The sequence below is a fragment of the Neomonachus schauinslandi genome, chromosome 2 (genome assembly GCF_002201575.2).
Source record: "Neomonachus schauinslandi chromosome 2, ASM220157v2, whole genome shotgun sequence".
In the NCBI taxonomy this organism is placed as follows: domain Eukaryota; kingdom Metazoa; phylum Chordata; class Mammalia; order Carnivora; family Phocidae; genus Neomonachus; species Neomonachus schauinslandi.
In genome coordinates, this window is record NC_058404.1 from 7,057,218 (window position 1) to 7,077,185 (window position 19,968).

General features: G+C 45.7%; 1 protein-coding gene across 1 annotated transcript; it reads right to left on the reverse strand.

Moving 5' to 3' along the window:
• Positions 1–5,389: 5,389 nt before the first annotated feature.
• LOC110584252 (beta-defensin 103A-like) lies at positions 5,390–6,701 on the reverse strand. Its single transcript, XM_021694271.1, has 2 exons — positions 6,531–6,701; positions 5,390–5,632 (listed from the first exon to the last, which is right to left on the reverse strand). Exons 1-2 carry the CDS (start codon positions 6,586–6,588, stop codon positions 5,487–5,489), a joined length of 204 nt encoding a protein of 67 aa, XP_021549946.1. The 5' UTR covers positions 6,589–6,701; the 3' UTR covers positions 5,390–5,486.
• Positions 6,702–19,968: the final 13,267 nt, after the last annotated feature.

Sequence of the window (19,968 nt, forward strand, 5' to 3'; positions counted from 1 at the left end):
CTCTGCCCAAGTCTGCACCTTTTCCAAATAAATCCAAACCACAAGTCTAAAATAAACAGGTCCTTTTTGTGATGGTGAGCCCAGGGCCCCTACAAGGGAAGGAAATTTGACATCTGAACTGTAGGCATTTCTATGAAAAAAGAAACATGAAGTAAAATGTTTTGTCATTTTTTTTTCTCCACTAAGCAGTGCAGCTTTGGATCTTTTGTGTGGCTGATTTTATGCGCGAGTCCTGCAAATAATATTTTAGTGAAACCTAAAAATAAGATAAAAAAGGCAAAAGAGCGTCAGAATTCCAAGCACTGTGTCAGAAAGACGACCTGTGTTAGCGTCCCCTTGAGCAAACCTGCAGGGGCTTCCCTCCCCAAGGCTGCGTTCGTGTCAGTAAGACCTGACTCTATAATTATTTGGGTACAGTTTTTGGACAGAGACTGGTGCTGCTGAGGTCGCAGGGGGTCCTTACTGTTGCAGAAGCAGCCGGTCAAGGCTCTGATCCACAGCTGGGATGGGGTTTGGCGAGGGCTCCATGACAGGTCAGCTCTGCTCGGAGAGAGAAGATCTCCCCGAAGCTCTGCTGAGTCAGTCTCCACCACTGAAACAGAACCAGAAACAGCCAGCAGGTGGCTATTTTTATCATTTTGTTTTCCAGCAAATGCAGTTGATGAAGTTCTGGGGCTGAGATGGGAGAAAAAGATGCAGCTGGAAGTGTGAGAATTGTCTAGCAAGAACCTAATATGTAAGTACCTTATCATGGAAAACGACCCTGGTTAAGAAACCTGTTGTGTGATGAGCACTGGGTGTTATACACAACGAATGACTCTGCTCCTCCCACTCCCTCTTCCCCTCCCCCCTGCTCGTGCTTGCACACTCTCACTCTTTCTCTCTCTAGCATGCTCTCTGTCAAACAAATAAATAAAATCTTTAAAAAATAAAATAAAAATTGCATATATTTAAGGTATACAAAATGATTTGATATGTATACATAGTGACATGATTACTGCAGTCAAGCTAATTAGCATATCTCCCCACATAATTACCATCGTTTGTGTGTGTGGTGAGAGCCCCTGAAATCTACTCTCCTAGCAAATTTCCTGGGTTCAATACCGTATTACTAACTACAGTCATACGCTGGACACGAGATCGCTACTTACTCGTCTTACCTGACTACCACTCTGTGCCCTTTGACCAATGTCTCCCCATTTCCCTCAGCAACCCGCCCCTGGTAACCACCATCCGACTCTGCTTTTAGTATTTGACTCTTGTAGATTCCACGTATCAGTGACAACATGTAGTTCTTTTTCCTTTCCTCTGTGTCTGTCTTATTCCACTTAGCATAATGCCCTCAGTGCTGTCCGTGTTGTGGTAAATGACAGGAGTCATTCCTTCCTTCTAATGGCTGAACAATATTCCATTTTGCATATAGCACAATTCTTTATCTATCCGTCCACTGATGGACACGTAGGTCGTTTCCATATCCTGGCTATTGTGAGTAATGCTGCAGTGAGCATGGGAATGCATATAGCTCTTCAGGATTTTGGTTTCGTTTCCTTTAGTATATACTCAGAAGTGGGATTGCTAAATCACCTGGTATTTCTTTTTCTTGAGGAACTGCTTACTGTTTTTCATAGTGGCCATATCAATTTACATTCCTATTAATAGTGTACCAGAGTTCCCTTTTCTCTACACTCTTACCAACATCTGTTTTGTTTTTTTATGCTAGCCATCCTATCAGGTGTGAAGTGATATCTCATTGTGGTTTTGATTTGCATTTCCTAATGATGAGTGCTGCTGAGCATCTTTTCATGTGTCTGTTGACCACACAGAGGCAAAGAAACAACAAGATGAAAAGGCAACCTACAGATTGCGAGAAAATGTTTACAAACCATATATCTGGTAAGGGGTTGATATCCAAAATATATAGGGAAAACGTACAACTCAACAGTAAAACAACATACAATCTGATTTGAAAAATGGACAAAGGACCTGAATAGACATTTTCCAAAGAAGAAGTGTACAAATGGCAGTTGGAATTTTGATGCTGATTTGCTTAGAATGTGTAGTTGCTTTTGGTAGCATATCTTTTTTTTTTTTTTTTTTGCGAGAGAGAGAATGAGAGAGAGCACGAGAGGGAGGAGGGTCAGAGGGAGAAGCAGGCTCCCTGCCGAGCAGGGAGCCCGATGCGGGACTCGATCCTGGGACTCCAGGATCATGACCTGAGCCGAAGGCAGTCGCTTAACCGACTGAGCCACCCAGGCGCCCCTAGCATATCTTAAATTTAAGAGAAAAAAAGGGGGAGGGGCATGGCCTGACCTTGTAAGAGATAATGATGAGGGTGTGAATTATAGTCACCTTGTGCAGACTCTGTCTAAATCACCCTAAGATGTATAAATGTTCTCATTTTCCTGCCTGCCAAAAGGGAGTGTGTATATCTGAGCATCTTGTAATTTCTTTTTTTTCTTTTTCCCCTTTAATGAACCTAATTAAAGCTCTAACAATGTTATGATCCTCTCAAAGACGACTATGTGTCCATTTTCTTTTTTTTTCACTTTTATCCTTTCTACTTTGGGTTTACCTCCCTTTGTTTTAGTTCCTTAGGGTAGAAATCTACATTGTTGATTTGTGAGCTTTACCCCTATCTATCTTAAAAGCATTTGATGTTATAAATTTCTCTCTAAGCACTGCTTAAGCTGCATTTCCACAAATTTTGGTATGCTGGGGCACCTGGGTGGCTCAGTTGGTTAAGCGACTGCCTTCGGCTCAGGTCAAGATCCTGGAGTCCCTGGATCAAGTCCCGCGTCGGGCTCCCTGCTCGGCAGGGAGCCTGCTTCTCCCTCTGACCCTCCCCCCTCTCATGTGCTCTCTCTCTCTCATTCTCTCTGTCTCAAATAAATAAACAAAATCTTAAAAAAAAAAATTTTGGTATGCTGTTTTCATTTTTGATCAGTTTAAAATATTTTCTAACTTCTCATGTGATTTCTTCTTGTACCGGTTAGAAGCATGTTGATTAATTTCCACATATTTGGGGATTTTTCCAGATACCTTTCTGTAATCCATATCTTCGTAAATTCCACTGTGGACGGACACGGTGTATATCTGTGTATGATATACACTGAATAATGTTAAATTGTTTTCAGTTTTGAGACTTGTTTTATAGCCCAGTAGGAACTGTACTGTGTAATATTTTAATGGATCCTGTGATTATTGGGTAGAGTGTCCTATAAATTTCAATTAGGTCACACTGGATGATATTGTTGCTCATGTCTTCTGTATTATTCCTGATCTGCTTTTTCTTTTCATTACAAGTGAAGGGTGGCAATACCTAATTGTAATTGCTTATGTAATGGTTTCTCCTCTCATTTCTATCAGTTTTCCTTTAAGACTTCTGGGACTTTGTTACTAAGAGCATTCTAACTTAGCATTAATATGTGTTCTTGGTGAATTAACCACTTTATAACTGGGAAAAATATCTTTTTTTTTTATCTCTGGTGATACTCCTTCTAAAATATACTCTGATTTATAGGCAATTAGCCAACAAGGCCAATTCTGTTTTCTTTAGATCAGTGTTTCCTTAGCATATCTGTTTCCAGTCTTATTTTTAATCTATCTTTGCCTTTCCATTTGACACCTCAGTTGGGTTTCTTATAGAGAGCATGTATCTTATTTTTTAAGAAGCTGACAATCCTCCCTTTGAGACAGAATCTTAGCTGCTCACTTTATTCCATCCCACAGAGCCAAATTTCCATCTGGCATTAATTTTCTTCTGACTGGAGAATTTTTTTTTTTTTTTTAATAGTGCAGGTTTTCTGGTAAGGAATTTTCTTAGCTTTTTGTTGTTGTTGTTTAAAAAGTTTTACCTTATTTTTTTAAAATAGACTTCATTTTTCAGAGCAGTTTAAGTTCACAACACTGAGCAGAAGGTAAGGAGATTTCCCACATACCCTCTGTCTTCACACCTGCACAAGGCCTCCCTCAGGATCCATATCCTCCCAGAGGTCACATTAGTTACAACTGATGCGCCTGCATTGACACATCGTTATCACCCAGAGAGGTTCCGGAACAGTCCACCCTAGAGCTCAACAGCCCCGCTACAGATGCAATCCCTTTCTGAGGGCTCTCTCCGCGTTGCTGTGGGAAGGCACATGGGTCAGCCTGGTCTGTGTTCCTGGAATTATCCATCCAATCCCTTTGGGGTGTTTTTGTTTTCCTCTGGACTCGCCAAGTTTCACCCGAGGCGTGCTCAGACCAGCACTGGGACATGATTCAGGAGAGCCCTCTGCTGCACGTGGGTGCTCCACCCCCATCCAGATGCCCCCTTCCGGTTTTCCGCACCGAGAACGGGGGTCTCGTGCTGCCCGAACCTTGAATCCATCTCTCGGACTCAGAAGGATCGCTGGTCTGCTTGGGTTCCCCTGCCCCGTGCTTTGGCCTGGAGCCTGCTTCCCACAGGAGACCGGAGACAAGGGGTCTCGCTCATGTGGCCCCCGTCTCTGCAGCCGTAGCCCCGCACTCCGGCTGTCCAGTGTCTAGAAGGACTGTCTCACACCTCTGTCTGCTTCCCTAGCTGCATCCTGTCGGAGGGCAGTTCCCACAGCAGTTCATGCTTTTTGGATGGCAAGTGGGATCCAGGCATCTGCTCCCCTCTTCCGGACAGCCCGGTTCTCTTGCTTTTCCATAGGGCTGGTGTGTCGGGGAAGATGGACCTCCCACGGCATCTCCGGAAATCCTTCCATATCAACATGGAGAGGACACTGGTTAGAAAGCTGCAGGGCCCCAGACCACTGGAATGTACAAGCAACACTTTCTGAGCAGCTTTTATGCTCAAGGCACTTTCCTAGGCTGGCCCGAAATGATTAAGACAAAGTCCTTGCCCTTAAAAATGATGCAACCAGATATGGAGATTGGAAATATGCAAATGGTACAACACAGAGATCAAACAAAATTCATAGAAGGAGCATTCCGTCAGAACCCTGCAGTGTATCAGAGGAAAGCTCATATTCTTTTGGGAAAGCAGCTCTCTTTGTAGGGAGGCGGTAGGATTTGCGATGGCCCCGGGGTTGGGGGGGATGGGTTAAAGTTTAGAGATGAAGCTGGAAGGGTGATTAAATGCCGGATAGGGGAGGTCAGAGAGAGCAGAGGCACGGGTTATAAGAAAACCAAGGGAATATTTCAGGAGGAACAGGGAGTCCAATCTCATTGGGGTACATAACTTGCAAAAGAGGAGTTAAATCTGATAACGCTTGGAAAATAGGTTTAGACCCCTATGAGGATTCCTCCAGAGATTATCCTGCATTTGAATTAAAGGTGAGTCCATGAACGCTTTCCCAGTTATCAGTTTGGTAACAACTACCACAATAACCAGAATTTAAAGAGAACAATCAAGCTTCTAATTCTTTTGAAAAAAATATTTAATTTGATTTTTCTTCTATAAACTTCCGGGAGGCATTTTCACACTTTACAACGTTCCCATCACGTTTCTGGATTTTTTTTTATTTCTTTCTTCGGCAGCATTTTCGGCCCGCGGAAGAACAGCGGCCTATCTGCTCCTCCTTTGGCAGGCAGGTAAGCAAGGCGCACCGACCGCTCCTTATTCTGCAATAATACCTCTGCAGGGTATTTATAATTCCTCCATTTCCTGCAAGGAATAAATAGAACACGCGGGAAGGCTTTAGTCCAAGTATAAGGCTTTTGAAATTCCCCAAATAACTGATCTGTTACCTTTCTTCTATTCTTCCCTTGCCCTGCACCCCCTACATACTTCTACTTAGGGTCGGGTAGTTGGAAAGTGAATTCAGTTATACTCCTAGTTGTATACCTCATAGGGATGAACACATGCACATACATACCTTTCTTTAAATTAAGAAATGAGAAAACACACACTGGTTTGGATTTGGTGGATACCAATTTGTAATTTCCTTTATAAATACAATGTTATTCTGATCACTATCCCCAGGGGTTGTTTTTCTTTTATTTTAGGGTGTTTTCTTTCTTTTTTAAAATTACTTTTTCTTTTTTCTATAAAATGAGAAGTAAAGTAGAGGAAGGATTAAGAGACCAACTGACCTGTGCTTCTAGGGGCCACAGCTCAGCTGGGGACTGCGGTAGCATTGGGGGAGGGGTGTGGCCACCAGGCACACAGGGGCTGCAGGGGTCCCCGGGGCTCGCAGCCTCCCAGAGACTCTACTGGTAACCCCTAAAGCTAGTAACTAGAAGTCTGTCCTTCTGATCTCAGATTAAACCCATCTTTCCTGCTGGGGTTAAAGTTTTTGTATCACTTTCTTTATGTCTCACGAGCAGGTAAGGTTCGTCCCTTTCCACAAAGGGGTGGTCTTTGTGAGCTATTTAGTCTCTGAAAAGGTTGGGAAAACGGCTTCAAGATCCTTGATGATTCTCACCAGAAGAAAGAAAATGGTGATGTCTGTTCCCATACAACAAATCTACCTGGTCTGAAGTTCCCGAGGAATGGAAAGGGACTGACTCTGAATGACATATTTGCAATTCCTTCAGCCCTCTCGCCTCCCAACCCATCTTACCTGGAACGGGCATCAAGAACAGGAAGGGCAACAGGAGGAGAAGGTAACAGATCCTCATGGCCGACAGGCTTCTCAGCGCACTGACACCACTTAACACGGATGGCAAGGTGTGCTCGTCTACTTTATAAGGATCGCAGGACACACAGCCATGGGTACAAGTGAGCAGCGGCTGCAATTCCTCTAATAGTACAATGATGACAATATGACGTGTTTCCTGATGCTTCATGCCAGTGTCTCTTACCCCACAGACCACGCCCACTCACCCCGAGATAATTGCAAACCTGAAGGGTGAAGCAAGCCTGATGTGAGCACACAGCTATCCTGATGCCCTCTAGGCTCCAGGAGCGCGTCCAGGTCCGGCTCGGAGCTGGTTATAGGTATAGGTGGCAAAGACCCTCTCCTCTTGGGAGCATTCCCAGGGCATGTAGTTGGGAGCTGCCTTGCCTCCACTTTGGCACTTCTAAGCTCTCTTCCTAAAGTCCTAGAAGATTCTGAAGCTCACCTGGGACCATAGCAGTCCAGCTTTCTACATATTCAGAATCTAGGTGTAAACTAAGGCTGGGTCACACCTTGAGCCTGCACAGGTATGCCTGAAATTGAGATAAAATGGGATCAGCTTCTAGATAATAGGAAAAGGAGGAAAAATGCACTACTTTCCCGAGTCCCTGACCCTATGCTCTTTGGCGTGCGATGTGGGCTATAACTTGGGTGAAACATGGTTTACGCTTCATCAGTGTCTGAAAACTGTCAGATTCATGAGTCAAGGTGTCTCATTCTCCTTCACCAGAGAAGAAGAATGCTAGGATGATGCATTTGGTGGACTGGCACCTCTTCCTTGTCGATGACACTCCCTATACAAATAAGGGGCTTAGGAAGTTGCATTTAAGACTTCTGGTTACTCATGGCTTGGGAGCATTCAAGGAAGTCCAGAGATCAGGTGATTTCCACTGGATATAGATTCAATGTTGAAAGGACCAACTTTTAAAAAAAATTATTGGACTTAAATGTTAAGGAATCCATTAGTGGTTTGTATTTGTCGATAGACGATTTAATTGGGAGCTGAAGTCACCATGACGTTGCCTGGCTCTTGTGTTGCATGAATGCAATTATAATGGATCCACTGAAGTTCCAGGTATCAGTTCTCGGAGCGTGTGTTTGGGATCCTGGTGCACCCATCGGGTTCTGTAAGCTATCACTGAACACCTCCTATAGATAGACAAGTGGCATGTGCTCGGGGTCAGTGGGATGGAAGGGGGTGATATGGAAAGAGGGACCAGTTCAGGTTCTTTCTCTCAGAGAGCACTTGTATGGGTAAAGGCAGACGTGAGTGCAATCAAAGAAGCCACAGAGGGGGGCATTTTGACAAGTGTCCTCGTAAGGGTTCTAGCACAGGGCTATGGAAATGTAGAAGAAAGATAATTCACAGTGAAAGGCAGGTTTTGATGATTTAAGAAGGGTTTCGAGTTGTAGACACTTCATTTTTTTTAAATCAAAATTTTCTCAGAAGTTCAGGATTTAAGACAAAGCAAGGTTTTTTTTGTGTTTTTGTTTTGTTTTGTTTTGTTGTTTTGTTTTGTTTTGTTTGAGAGAGGAGTGGGGAGGGGCAGAAAGAGAGGTAGAGAAGGAATCCTAAGCAGGCTTCATGCCCAGCGCGGAATCCCTCACGGGGCTTGATCTCAGGACCCTGATATCAAGACCTAAGCAGAAATCAAGAGTCAGATGCTTAACCAATGAGCCATCCAGATGCCCCCAAGCAGGTATCTTTAAGCGGGGAAGGAAGTGAGTGTGGGGCGGGACGGGTGTTAGCTGTGCAGACAGCCTTGCTCAGTCTTCCACCGGATAAAAGAGAGGGCGGGGTGGGCGTTGTAGGAACCCACAACCCGCCCTCAGCCCGGGTGCGGGGCTGGAGTGCTCCGCTCATGGGGGGATGATTTACTGTTCCACATGGAAAACAGACCTCCCCAGTGACCTCGTGGTCTGCCTGGTTCCTTCAAAGACTGGAAGGCATTTCTAAGGCAATGCCACTCTGTCATGAGAGGCTCTTTGGGAATGAAAGCTATTTTTCTTCATCCACTGCTTTGGAAGCTGGGGCTCGGGGACTGGGCTGTGGCAGTGGTATCCTCCTCACTACAAAAGGAATTTTGAGGAGTATTTTGAGAAGGTTTATAAAAGTTTTGAATGTTTGTGGTAAAAATTCAAATAATAGAAGAGTTGGACAATGTTCTTCGCTTTTCCTCTACCTGGGGGAACCACTGGTAACTGGGGTTTGTCTTCTTCCTGGCTTATTATACCTTTTTTTTTTTTTGAATGTCAAAAATACTCGTTGCCTCTCCAGGCCTAGTAGTTGCACGTCCCCCAGCTGATACCGAATACCCGCCTGTGGCGTCTGATGCGCCAGGAAGAGCTGGAGCCTCGGGTCCCGAGCTCAGAACTGCAGACCCCACATGCCGACGCGCTGGCTGGCGTGCTGGATTCTCCCTCTGCTCTGACGCGCTTTCCCGATGTTGACAAGGTTGAGGAGGAGAGACGTCAGTTATTTAACTCTTTTGTGTTAGACTTTCCACCAATCTTTTTTTTTTAATTCGATTTTGCAAATACAGAGCAGAGATTTGGTTGATGCAAGGTCCAGGCCCAGGGGCAGTGCCACATGGAAGCAGACCACTGGGACACTGGGTTTGGAGAGAGAAGTTAGCGGTTTAACTGTCAGCCCTAACACTGACTCCGTGAGTTTCCTTGAGTAAGTTCCTTAGCTCTCTGAGCATCTGCACCTCAGCCGTAAGCAGGCCGTGGAAGCCCTCGGAGTGAATGCTGTGAAACTGGCTGACAACTGCAAATGACCATGTGACCCAAGTATCACCGGGGGGCCCTTAGGAAGCATAACCAGTGAGGGGATGGTGATACTCAGGCAGCTTAAAGATGATGGCCTCCACTCCCAGCACGGGAATCTGGGATGTCCGCTCCTTTCTTTACCTGATCACAGTCCCAGCGTGGCCCCGCCCCTCTCCTGTATGGCCATTTGTTATGGCCACTGTTGGATGAGTTACACAGGCAGAGAGGCATTATCCCAGTCTTACAGTGGTGGACACAGCGGTGTAGGTTGAGTGACTTGCCCTAGGCCACCCAGCTAGTCAATGGCCATGCTATGAACTTCAGGGAACTGTATACATTTTGCAGGAACCCCTGCTCTCCAGGTACCATATAGATGGGCCAAAGGGGTGCCTTAGCAGATGGTGGGAGGGCAGGAGGTGGTGAGAAGCCAAGGTATTCCTCTGCTGTACCTCAGGAAGCACCTCCTCTGTGCCTCCAATTCCTACCAGAAAGCCACGTCATCCGTGGTCCTAGCTTCCACTAGGCACGTCTGCCATGACCTGTTGGGAGTGCCATACCTCCTTCCTCCTTTGGTCCCTCTGTCCTTGGGGACAGTAGTACCTTTCTGCTGCTGCAAATTCTGAGGTGACTCACCATACATTTGGCTTCTCAGCTCTCTTAGATAACCATCTATATTAAATTCTCCCCATTTGAGGTTCTTAAATTTATTTCAGTTTCTCTGGTTGGACTTTGACTGTCTTTAAAGTCCATGCTCTAAACCATCACAATACTAAAGTTCTCTGCATTCCCCTCCTTGTGATATTATTGCATTGTCACCAGCTAGAATATATAGTGCTTTGCTCTGCACGGCCCTCTTGAATACCTCATCAGCATCTCAAGATTTCTCATGACGTGGAATCTTTGAGACGGTGGTAGGGGTTGCAAGTCAATGCCAGCTTATTGTGGCCTCCTGTTTACCTGTTCTCACTATCATGAATAGGTATATGCCAGGTGGTTTCTAGCATTCTGATTTATCACTGCTATTTTAGCTTAATTATTTTTCTACAAAATAATGAAAGCAAGGAAACAGGAAAAAGAAAACCTTCCTCCAATTATATAACCATAGATTACCTTTTCTTCCAGAAAGGAAGCAAACTGTAGGCCTCTAGTTGGAGACCAAACATGGAGGTACTTTGTTTTGCCAGTGAATTAGGCCTCCAGGGAGGTTTTAAAGCCCAGCTGAGCAGGTGGTCCCATCTGCCCTGCTTTGTGCCTTGATATGTTTGCAGAGCTCCTGAAGGCATCTACCTATGCCTTCCCCTGCTTTAGAAGATACTGTCTCCCCTCCAAACCCAAGGCAGAGAGCTACTTCTCAAGGTCAGGAGGTGAGCAAGTAGAAGCAGAGGCTTTATTTCCCACAGGCTGACTTGTCGTCACCCAACCATCCAGTGTGAACAAATACCTTGTGTCATCCTCAGCCAGCAAGCTTTCTTGGCATTTTTGCATCTTGCAGCCTTCCTGCGAATGCCCCTATATTGTGAACACTTTATTTGCTGTTGTGCTTCATCCACTGGACAAAGAAAGGAGGGTTATATCAATAGAAAGGCAAGGGAGGTGTGCAAAGAAGGGACAAGAGTTGGGCCTGAGGAACTCGCCAGGAGTCACAGGATGCCCTTGGGTTGATGGGGTGCAGCAGAGAGTCAGACACGACTGTTCTCCCTGGGAGCCTCCACAGAGGTGGTGAGGCATGGAGCCAGCTTAGGGAGCAGTGAATTGTCTAGTTGGGCCAAAGTCAAGCGGATGAGCATGTTGGGCAGGTTTGCATTTAATGTGGTAGACAGGTCATGGATTCATGAGAAACTAGATCTAAGATTTAAGTTCTCTAACAGGCTGACCACCCACTGACAGGTCCTTCAAGAAACACTGAGGGGAAGGGTTGAGAATGCTGTGCATACAATTGGGTAACTCTTTCCCAAATCCTTGTGTTTAAAAGACATTTAGTCATCCTTCTGCAAATGGTGTCAATGACAGCTCTGGCAGCTGAGCCACTGTGAGGTGAGTACTGATGCCCAGGGACTGGCCCTGGGTCCCTTACCCCTCTACCCCGCAGTGACAGTGTGGTTCTCGAGCAACCAGACACAGTCCAGGAGAGGCACGACCTGTGTTCTCTGCCCAGGGGCTGTGATGTGGGGAACAAAGGCAGAAGGGAATGTAGATAAAATTAAATTTCCATATACCCTGCAGCCCACTGACAAATCCTTGAAGCAGGCAGAGTATGACATTCCTCCAGGAACTCCCAACTGTCTTTTTTTTAAGATTTTATTTATTCGACAGAGAGAGAGAGAGCATGAGCAGGAGGAGGGGGAGAAGGAGAGGTAGACTCCCCACTGAGCAGGGAGCCAGGTTCGGGGCTTGATCCCAGGACCTGGGATCATGACCTGAGCCGAAGGCAGACACTTAACTGATTAAATCACCCAGGTGTCCCTTCAAGAACTCCCAACTGTCTTAACACTAATGTCTTGCTAGAGGAAAAACAACCTTAGCTTGATAATAGCTAGGTCTCCAGGATCCTGTGAATCTTCTTTAACATATGAAAATTCTGTTGGAGGGGCGCCTGGGTGGCTCAGTCGTTAAGCGTCTGCCTTCAGCTCAGGTCATGATCCCAGGGTCCTGGGATCGAGCCCCGCATCAGGCTCCCTGCTCAGCGGAGAGCCTGCTTCTCCCTCTCCCACCCCCTCTGCTTGTGTTCCCTCTCTCACTGTGACTCTCTCTGTCAATAAATAAAATCTTAAAAAAAAAAAAAAAAGAAAATTCTGTTGGAAACTTCCTTCGTCTTTACCTCCCCCAACTCCCAAATATATAATCAGTCACTCCTCACAACCCTGGTGCAGCAACTCTTTCTGCCCATGGGTCCTATCCATGTGCTTTGATAAAACCCCACGCTTTTGCACCAAGAATTCTTTCTTGGCTGTCGGCTCCGAACCCCAGCATTTCCACATCAGCCAAAATTCTGACACAGAGACTGTTGGGGAGGGCAACTGAGCCTATCCCTGTTTCTGTGGCCTCACACTGAGACTCATCGAGGCCCTGTACATCATCCACATACTGAAATCATCCTACACCGCCATGTTTACGCCTCATTTCTTTATATGCAGAATAAATCAGTTTGAAGAGATGGTGCTGCTTTTCTAGGTTCTGCACACCCACCATGTTTCACCTTCACATAGCCCCTCCCCACTCTTCCCCAACTGGACCTCTCTAATCCAGCCGGACTCCCAGACTCCCCACCACTGCCTGTGGTGAGGGATCGTCTCTCAGGATTTGACTCATGGGTCTAGCAGATACAGGCATACGCTTAGCTCTGGGGAAGGGAGAATAAAAGAAAGTGATTCCATATCCATATTCTGCACCAACTCTCCGCAGAGAGCTCCTGTCAGTGCCTCCTTGGGTCACAAGTGCAAATCCCCCCAAATTACCCTCCTTAACTTTCCTTCAAGTGAGGGCCAGGTTTTCCTGATGCCGTCTGAGAATATTACAAGAACAAGAAATGAGAGGCTTTGTGCGGTAGAATGGGACTTCTCAGGAGAGCAGAGTCAGAACACGATGTTGTGTCCGAAGGTGAGCCCTTAGGCAGTGCATGCTGTATGCAGTGCGGGACGTTCACTGCGGCCAAGTTCTTGGGCCCGCCAAGTGCACCTTCACATTATATTCAGGCTGGGGCTTCAAGGGTGGATCCTTCCACTTATGGACACACCCAGGTCAACTCCTGCAGGAAAGAGATGAAGGCAGCTTTTTGGGGGGGCAGGGCGAGGGGGAGGCTCTTCCTCAGGGGTGAGGCTCTTCCTCATATTTCTCTTTGTACCTTAGATAACGTGATGATAACCTTTCTGAGTGAGAAAACGCCCAGATGGATCAGAGGGCACAATTTGAGTCACAGATGTAGAAGACCTATACAAGGGCTCTAAAAATTAATTCCTTCTCTCACCAAGTGTTTCGACTTAGGGGGATGGAAAGGAACGGGGACCAATCCTCTCCCCAGCAGGTCACATGTTCCAGACTCTCCCTGGAATTTTTGTTATTTGCACCTATTTTGGCTTCTCTCTCTTGTTCCGGATGAAAGTTTTTTCCTTCCGTGATTCTCTTCTCTACACTCTTCAAACTCCGCCCTTTTAACCACATGCCATTACATAAACCCTTCTCTTACTCTCTTTCTCCACTGGCTTCTTCACTGTAGTCCCCAGTCACACTCAATTCTTCACTTGAAAATAACCTGCACTTGACCTTTCTCTTCTCCTGAGACCATGATGTCGCCCTCTTCTTTCATTCGTTACCAAATTTCTCAGAAGAGTGGTCTGGGCTCACGTGGGCTCCTATGCCCTCAACCCATTGCTCCCTAGTTGATCGCTTCCTGGCATCTGTCTCTCGAAATGCTTTCCAAATAGAATGAAGTGTGATTGGTTTCAACATTTACCCAGTCACTGGGCGGAGAGAATGAAAGTCTGACGTCACCAGGAACAGAAGGGAGACCCGCTGTGGAGAGAAAGTCAGGCTGAAACTGGTTCAGGAATTTGAAACCTTAGTGCGATGCTGTGTGCCTTTCCCAGAAACTAAAATCACACCGAACACTGTAGGGGATGAATCTCCCGACTCCCAAAGGCAAAATCAAGAAGGGATTAAAGTACATAAAAATTCATATATAAGGCTACCCTACCATCCTCCTACCCATCTGATGGCAGTTATTTTCTTTCCAAATGGAATGATGTGTGTATGATGCATTACTATTTATACTTTTGCACTCTAATCAGATTCTTCTGCTGCATTTCATGCTCAGCCCCCGTGAATGCTCATCACATAGCAACACCTGCCACCAGCCGACACGGTCTGCTGGCTGCTTCCTTGGGAAGGATTTTCAGAGTGTAGGTGGCTCTTACAACTCATCAGTGGGCTGGGGGCTGGGGTGGAAGAAGAGATGTACCCAAAGGCAAGACGTGGAAACATTTTAAGAACATAGGACTTGTGCTACTTTTATGTAATCAGAACTGATACTTGAAATAAATCTATCAGCTACTGTTGGAATAGGCAATGGGAAAACATCAGATGTTTTACACATAATGACGGGCATCTACGGAACTGTTAGGATGTACCTAGCTTGTCTATATGTATGTAACTAGCACTTTAGTGCATTTTTGTGTGTGTGTGGCAAAAAGGTGTGAGGTCACCATTATAATGTAGATTTTAAGAATAAGGAAATTGAGGGGCGCCTGGGTGGCTCAGTCTGTTAAGCGTCTGCCTTCGGCTCAGATCATGATCCCAGGGTCCTGGGATCAAGCCCCGCATCGGGCTCCCTGTTCGGCAGGAAGCCTGCTTCTCCCTCTCCCACTCCCCCTGCTTGTGTTCCCTCTCTCGCTGTCTCTCTCTGTCAAATAAATAAATAAAATCTTAAAAAAAAAAAAAAGAATAAGGAAATTGAGGTTAAGAGGAATAAAGTGACTTGGTAAAATTCAAGTTTGGAGCCCAGATAGGTTCACAGATTATGCTGAATTAGGATTATGCCACTTTATGACCTTAGGTCATTATAACTATGTTTTGTTTGTTTGTTTCAGTTTTTATTTAAATTCCAGTTAGGGGCACCTGGGTGGCTCAGATGGTTAAGCATCTGCCTTCGGCTCAGGTCATGATCCCAGGGTCCTGGGATCAAGCCCCACATCGGGCTCCTGGCTCAGCGGGGAGCCTGCTTCTCCCTCTCCCTCTGCCTCTCCCACTGCTCGTGCTCTCTCTCTCTATCTCTGTGTCTCAAATGAATAAATAAAATCTTTTAAAAAATTAAAAATAAATAAATAAATAAATTCCAGTTAGTTAACATACAGGGTAATATTAGTTTCAGGGGTACAATTTAATGATCCAACACTTACACATAATTATGCTTCATATCCGTTTTCTGGCCAAAGGTTTCATGAGTGGGGTTTCCAGGGGAAAAGTGTATGATGTTATGTGGCGGGAAAGAACGCAATAGGACTGAGGGAAGTGAAGCCGTACCTCACCCACTTGACCTAGAATTGAGAATTCCCCTGTAAGTGCCTCACGGAAGTGGTCACCGTGGTATGTATGATGACAGAGCATCGAGAGAAATGCAAGCAAACGATGAATTTGGCATCTCTATGTCAATCTCCTCTTCCATATTTAAAAAAAGGTTTTTTGGTTGCATGCATCAGGAAGCAGAAAACTTTCTGTAAAGGACCGTACAATAAAAAAAAAATGAGGTTTTGCTGATCATACAGTTTCTGTTGCAACTACTCAGCTCTGGGGGGTGTGGTGCCGAAGTGGTTGTAAGCAATATGCAAACAAATGGTTGTGGCTTTTTTTCAATAAAGCTTTATTCCTAAAAATAGGTAGGAGCTGGCTGGAGTGAGTGCCCCATGGCTTGCGGACCCCTGGCTTGCGTTTGTGAGACAACGAGAGTGGATGCAGCCTCTAAAATGGCCTCTGATGAGCCCCACCTTCTAGTTAGTATTCATGCCCTTGTGTCATCCCCTCCTTTTCCTTGCGGGCTCACCTCATTGACTCATTTCTAACACATAGAATAAGGTGGTAGTGATGGATGCCACTTTTGGGATTAGGTTATAAAAGACCATGGATTCCATTTGGGGTGCCCTCTGCTCTCTGACTTGCTGACTTTGAGGGAAGCCAGATGCCATACTTACAGCTGCCCTATGGAGAGGCCCATTTGGCAGGGAACTAAGGGAAATTTTGGCCAACCCAGTGAGGAACTTAAGTGATCTTTAATCTAACAGCTTTCAAGGAATCTACTTCTGCCAAGGACCGCAGGAGTGAGCGTCACAAAGAGGATCATTCTCAGCTGAGCTTTCGGTTGAACTGCAGCCCTGGCTAACAGCTTGACTGCAACGTCATGAGTGCCTTGATCCAGAAGCACCCCACCAAGCTGTGCACAGTTCCCACAACCCACAGAAACCCACAGATACTCAGCATTTGTTGTTGTGCAATGGGTAACTACCACAGTGAGCTATAGTATAAGCAAGACATCTGGAGGCCGGCGTTCTGGTGCCAGAGTTCATGTGCATGTAGGTTAGCTGCTTACCCATCTGGACCCTCCATTTCCTCTCTGCCTGCCAACGGGAGGGGAGTCCTGAATTCCTGAGGTTATTACAAGTCTAAATCCTCATAGTTCATTGAACTGAGTCAGAGCGATATCTAATGAATTGGAAACCCATGGGTGACACAGAGGCTCCCAACATATTTTGCTACTAATTGCCAACATTTAAAGGAGTAAAGATTCTGTATAAAAATCCCTATCTCTGGCTTCTTCAGAAAAATGCGATGATTTAACCACTAGGGCCCACACTCATACATGGGAACATCAAGGTGTTCATCAACACCTTGCCCCTTTATGTAGAATACTCTTGCCCCTTTATGTAGAATACTAGCCCCCTAAATCAGAATCTCCCGTTCACGATCTTTCATTGGCTGGGCTCACTTCTTCCAAATGCCTGGCTCTGACTGGCTTTAGGAAGTCACTTAAGCTTTAACTGCTCTTGCTTTGAGATCTTTCCTTTCACAGAGCAAAGGTGTTCTCTCACTTTTCCGTTAGGTCTTGAGTCTAGGACATTGGCCCTTTTTGGCTCAACATGCCCTTTGTGAAATGCTGGCTGTGTCATACGAACTGTACCCACACATTCTGTCACATGGACCTCAGGGAAGCCCCAGCTCAGAGCCTGGACCGGAGGTACGCGTGGTTTGTGACAACACCTGCGTTCTTCCCTCTCTCCGCCACACATCTGGAGGACCTCTCCTCCCTCCCACAACCTTTATAGAAAAACACACTCCAGCACTCACATGTGCACAGATGTGCATGCCCACATGCCCAACCCAGTTACAGAACTCACTGTAGCTCCGAAAGAAGCGACATTTCCATATATTCCCTCCGTTCTTGACCCGTCAGGGCTGGGAACACTTTCCCTTTTCCCACCTCATGCAGGTCCTCGCTGCCCCTTTCACCTGATGTCATTTCTCTCTGACATAACCTCTGTGACTCCTTGATTCTCCTTCCATTGCTCCATCCACCTCCTTCCTCTTCACCCTCTTACAATTGCTATACACACGGTTTCTATTTTTCTATGTTGCTTGCATTTGGATTCTCATTCTTTTGAGTGCCAGGCATTGTCAGCTCATGAAAAACGCAGTCTAGGATAGGGATATATGAACATGCTGATTTAAACTACTATGACTCAAAATTTATCTTGTGTTCAGGGCATACTTATGTTTCATTATAAACATTTCACAAGATGTATGTTTTAGGAAACACTCTGGCCTTGGGCCAGATCTTGGCTTTAGCACGCTACTTATGTACACACATGCATAGCTCATAACACCTGCTCAGACCTGCACACCCAGCCATGGAACGTGTCCAGCTGACAACAACCTATAAAAACTTGGGGGGCGGTGGGATTAACAAAAATATCTAGATGTTGTCACACGTGGTACATATTTTAGAAAAATGACTTTGATCATGGCCTCGATTTTAATTCTCCTGGAGATTGACATTTGGAGACCACCCACCCATTGTGTTCATAGTGCTGTGAACATCATGGTCCACTGAACAAGAGAACTCGGCGTCAGGATGGGGGACGCTGCTTTCCAAAGGGGCGAGATTTGCTTCTGTTCAGTTGGTTCCCTATAGCCTCGGAACTAGATTTTCTTCAAGAGAATTGAGGCTTAGTGTCATAGGTTGCCTTGTTCAAGTCCCTGAAGTTCCTATTAAAAGTCCCACTTTACTGACTTTGAATATTTGCCTCTTCCGTGGAGAGATGTGGAAGCTCCAAGTATCAGCCTGCAGACCCACTACAAAGCCACACCCACTTTCTCAACAAGGAAATATTTTGTATTCATTTCAGTCTAACTGGAATGGCCTGTCTTTCCCTAGAACCGTCCCCCTAACATCTGTATCTTTTCCTGGTCTCTTTGCTCTGCTGCTGAGGACTGAGCTCAGTCCTTCTCTGCCTTGCTCGTGCTTTCTCTCTGCCTCTTTTTATCACTGTCTCTGTGTTCTTGTGTTTGTCATTATCCGTCTCTTACTGTGTTCTCTGTTTTTAATCACTGAGTGTGTGAGACTGTGTGAGAGTGTGTGTGTGTGCGCGCACGTGCTCATGCATTCACACACTGCCTGGTGGTCTCTCTACCTCTGCTTCTGAGAACGATGCAGTGGTCTCCGGTCTCGGGGTCTCTCCATACCGGAGGTCTCTTCCTGACAGGCTGCGGTGTTTCCAGCTCTTAGGACCACCCTCTGCAGCCTGCCAGAGGGATTTTCAGGCAAGGAACCCTTCCTTTTCTGGCCATCATGTGCCTCCCAGGCTCTCCGGGGAGAGCATGACCAGAACACAAAGCTCTGCTTCTGTAAGCAAGCCTCACCACAAAGCTCTGTAGTAACACATCCATTGAAGATTCATGGGTAATAACGTAACAGAGATATGAATCGACCCTCATTTTTTTATCCCTCAAGCTCTATCCATCTTCCTCACAAGCATGAGCTCAGAGATGGTTACTGGCATTTCTTCATCCTTTGGAGACAGTCTCCTACAAAGAGAAAAGCCTTTTTCTCTAGTGTGAGACATCTATTTCTATTTTTATTTCTACACAGGCAAATAAACAAGATAGCTATTCATTTTCCTACCCCCTATTGTATTTGCTCTTCTTTGAAGGTTGCAACTTCCCCAGCCCACCGTTGTTGCCTTCTCCAGGAGGACATAATCTTTGATTGGATCCTAACTGGAAGAATCCAGCCTCACTTCCTGGGATATGAAGGGAGGGGAAGTGCTCCTTCTTTTTTCCCCCCAAAGGATTCATTCATTTATTCTCTCATTGAAATCTTCCTCGTCTTTCATTATTTTTTTTTAATTTAATTTTATTATGTTACGTTAGTCACCATATAGTACATCAGTAGTTTCTGATGTGATGATCCATGATTCATTGTTTTCGTATAACACCCGGTGCTCCATGCAGAACGTGCCCTCTTTAATACCCATCACCAGGCTAACCCATTCTCCCACCTCCCTCCCCTCTAGAACCCTCAGTTTGTTTCCTGGAGTCCATCGTCTCTCATGGTTCGTCTCCCCCTCCAATTTCGCTCCCTTCATTTTTCCCTTCCTTCTCCTAATGTCCTCCATGTTATTCTTTATGTTCCACAAATTATTGAAACCATATGATAATTGTCTTTCTCTGTTTGACTTAATATCACTTAGGGTAATCTCCTCCAGTCCTTAATGATCCCAGGGAGCCTCAAGGTGGAACAGGACAGAAACCAAATGCTACTTTGTTGAAAAATGGGCTCCTGACTCTTCTGGAAGTGAGAAACATTTTAGCAATTAGGGAACTATTTCCTTCTCACTCTGAATTAAGCCCGTATGGTCCTCAAAACTCAATGTCTGTTGACACGGTCAGGAGCTGAAGAGATAGCTGCGTGCACTCACCTTACAGTCACTCATGAAGCCAGCCTGAAGTGTGGGACCACCCACACCATCCTTGGAAAGCCCAACCCCTCCCAGCTTAACATTCTCTGGAGCACAAGTGTCACCAGGCACCCCTGGTTGTCCGGCTGCCTGCCCCCCAAGGGGCCACT

Coding starts and splice junctions, on each gene's coding strand:
- LOC110584252 (XM_021694271.1), bottom strand. CDS start 6,588: ATGAGGATCTGTTACCTTCTCCTCCTGTTGCCCTTCCTGTTCTTGATG. Junction 5,633..6,530: donor GTTCTTGATGCCCGTTCCAG/GTAAGATGGGTT, acceptor TATTCCTTGCAG/GAAATGGAGGAATTATAAAT.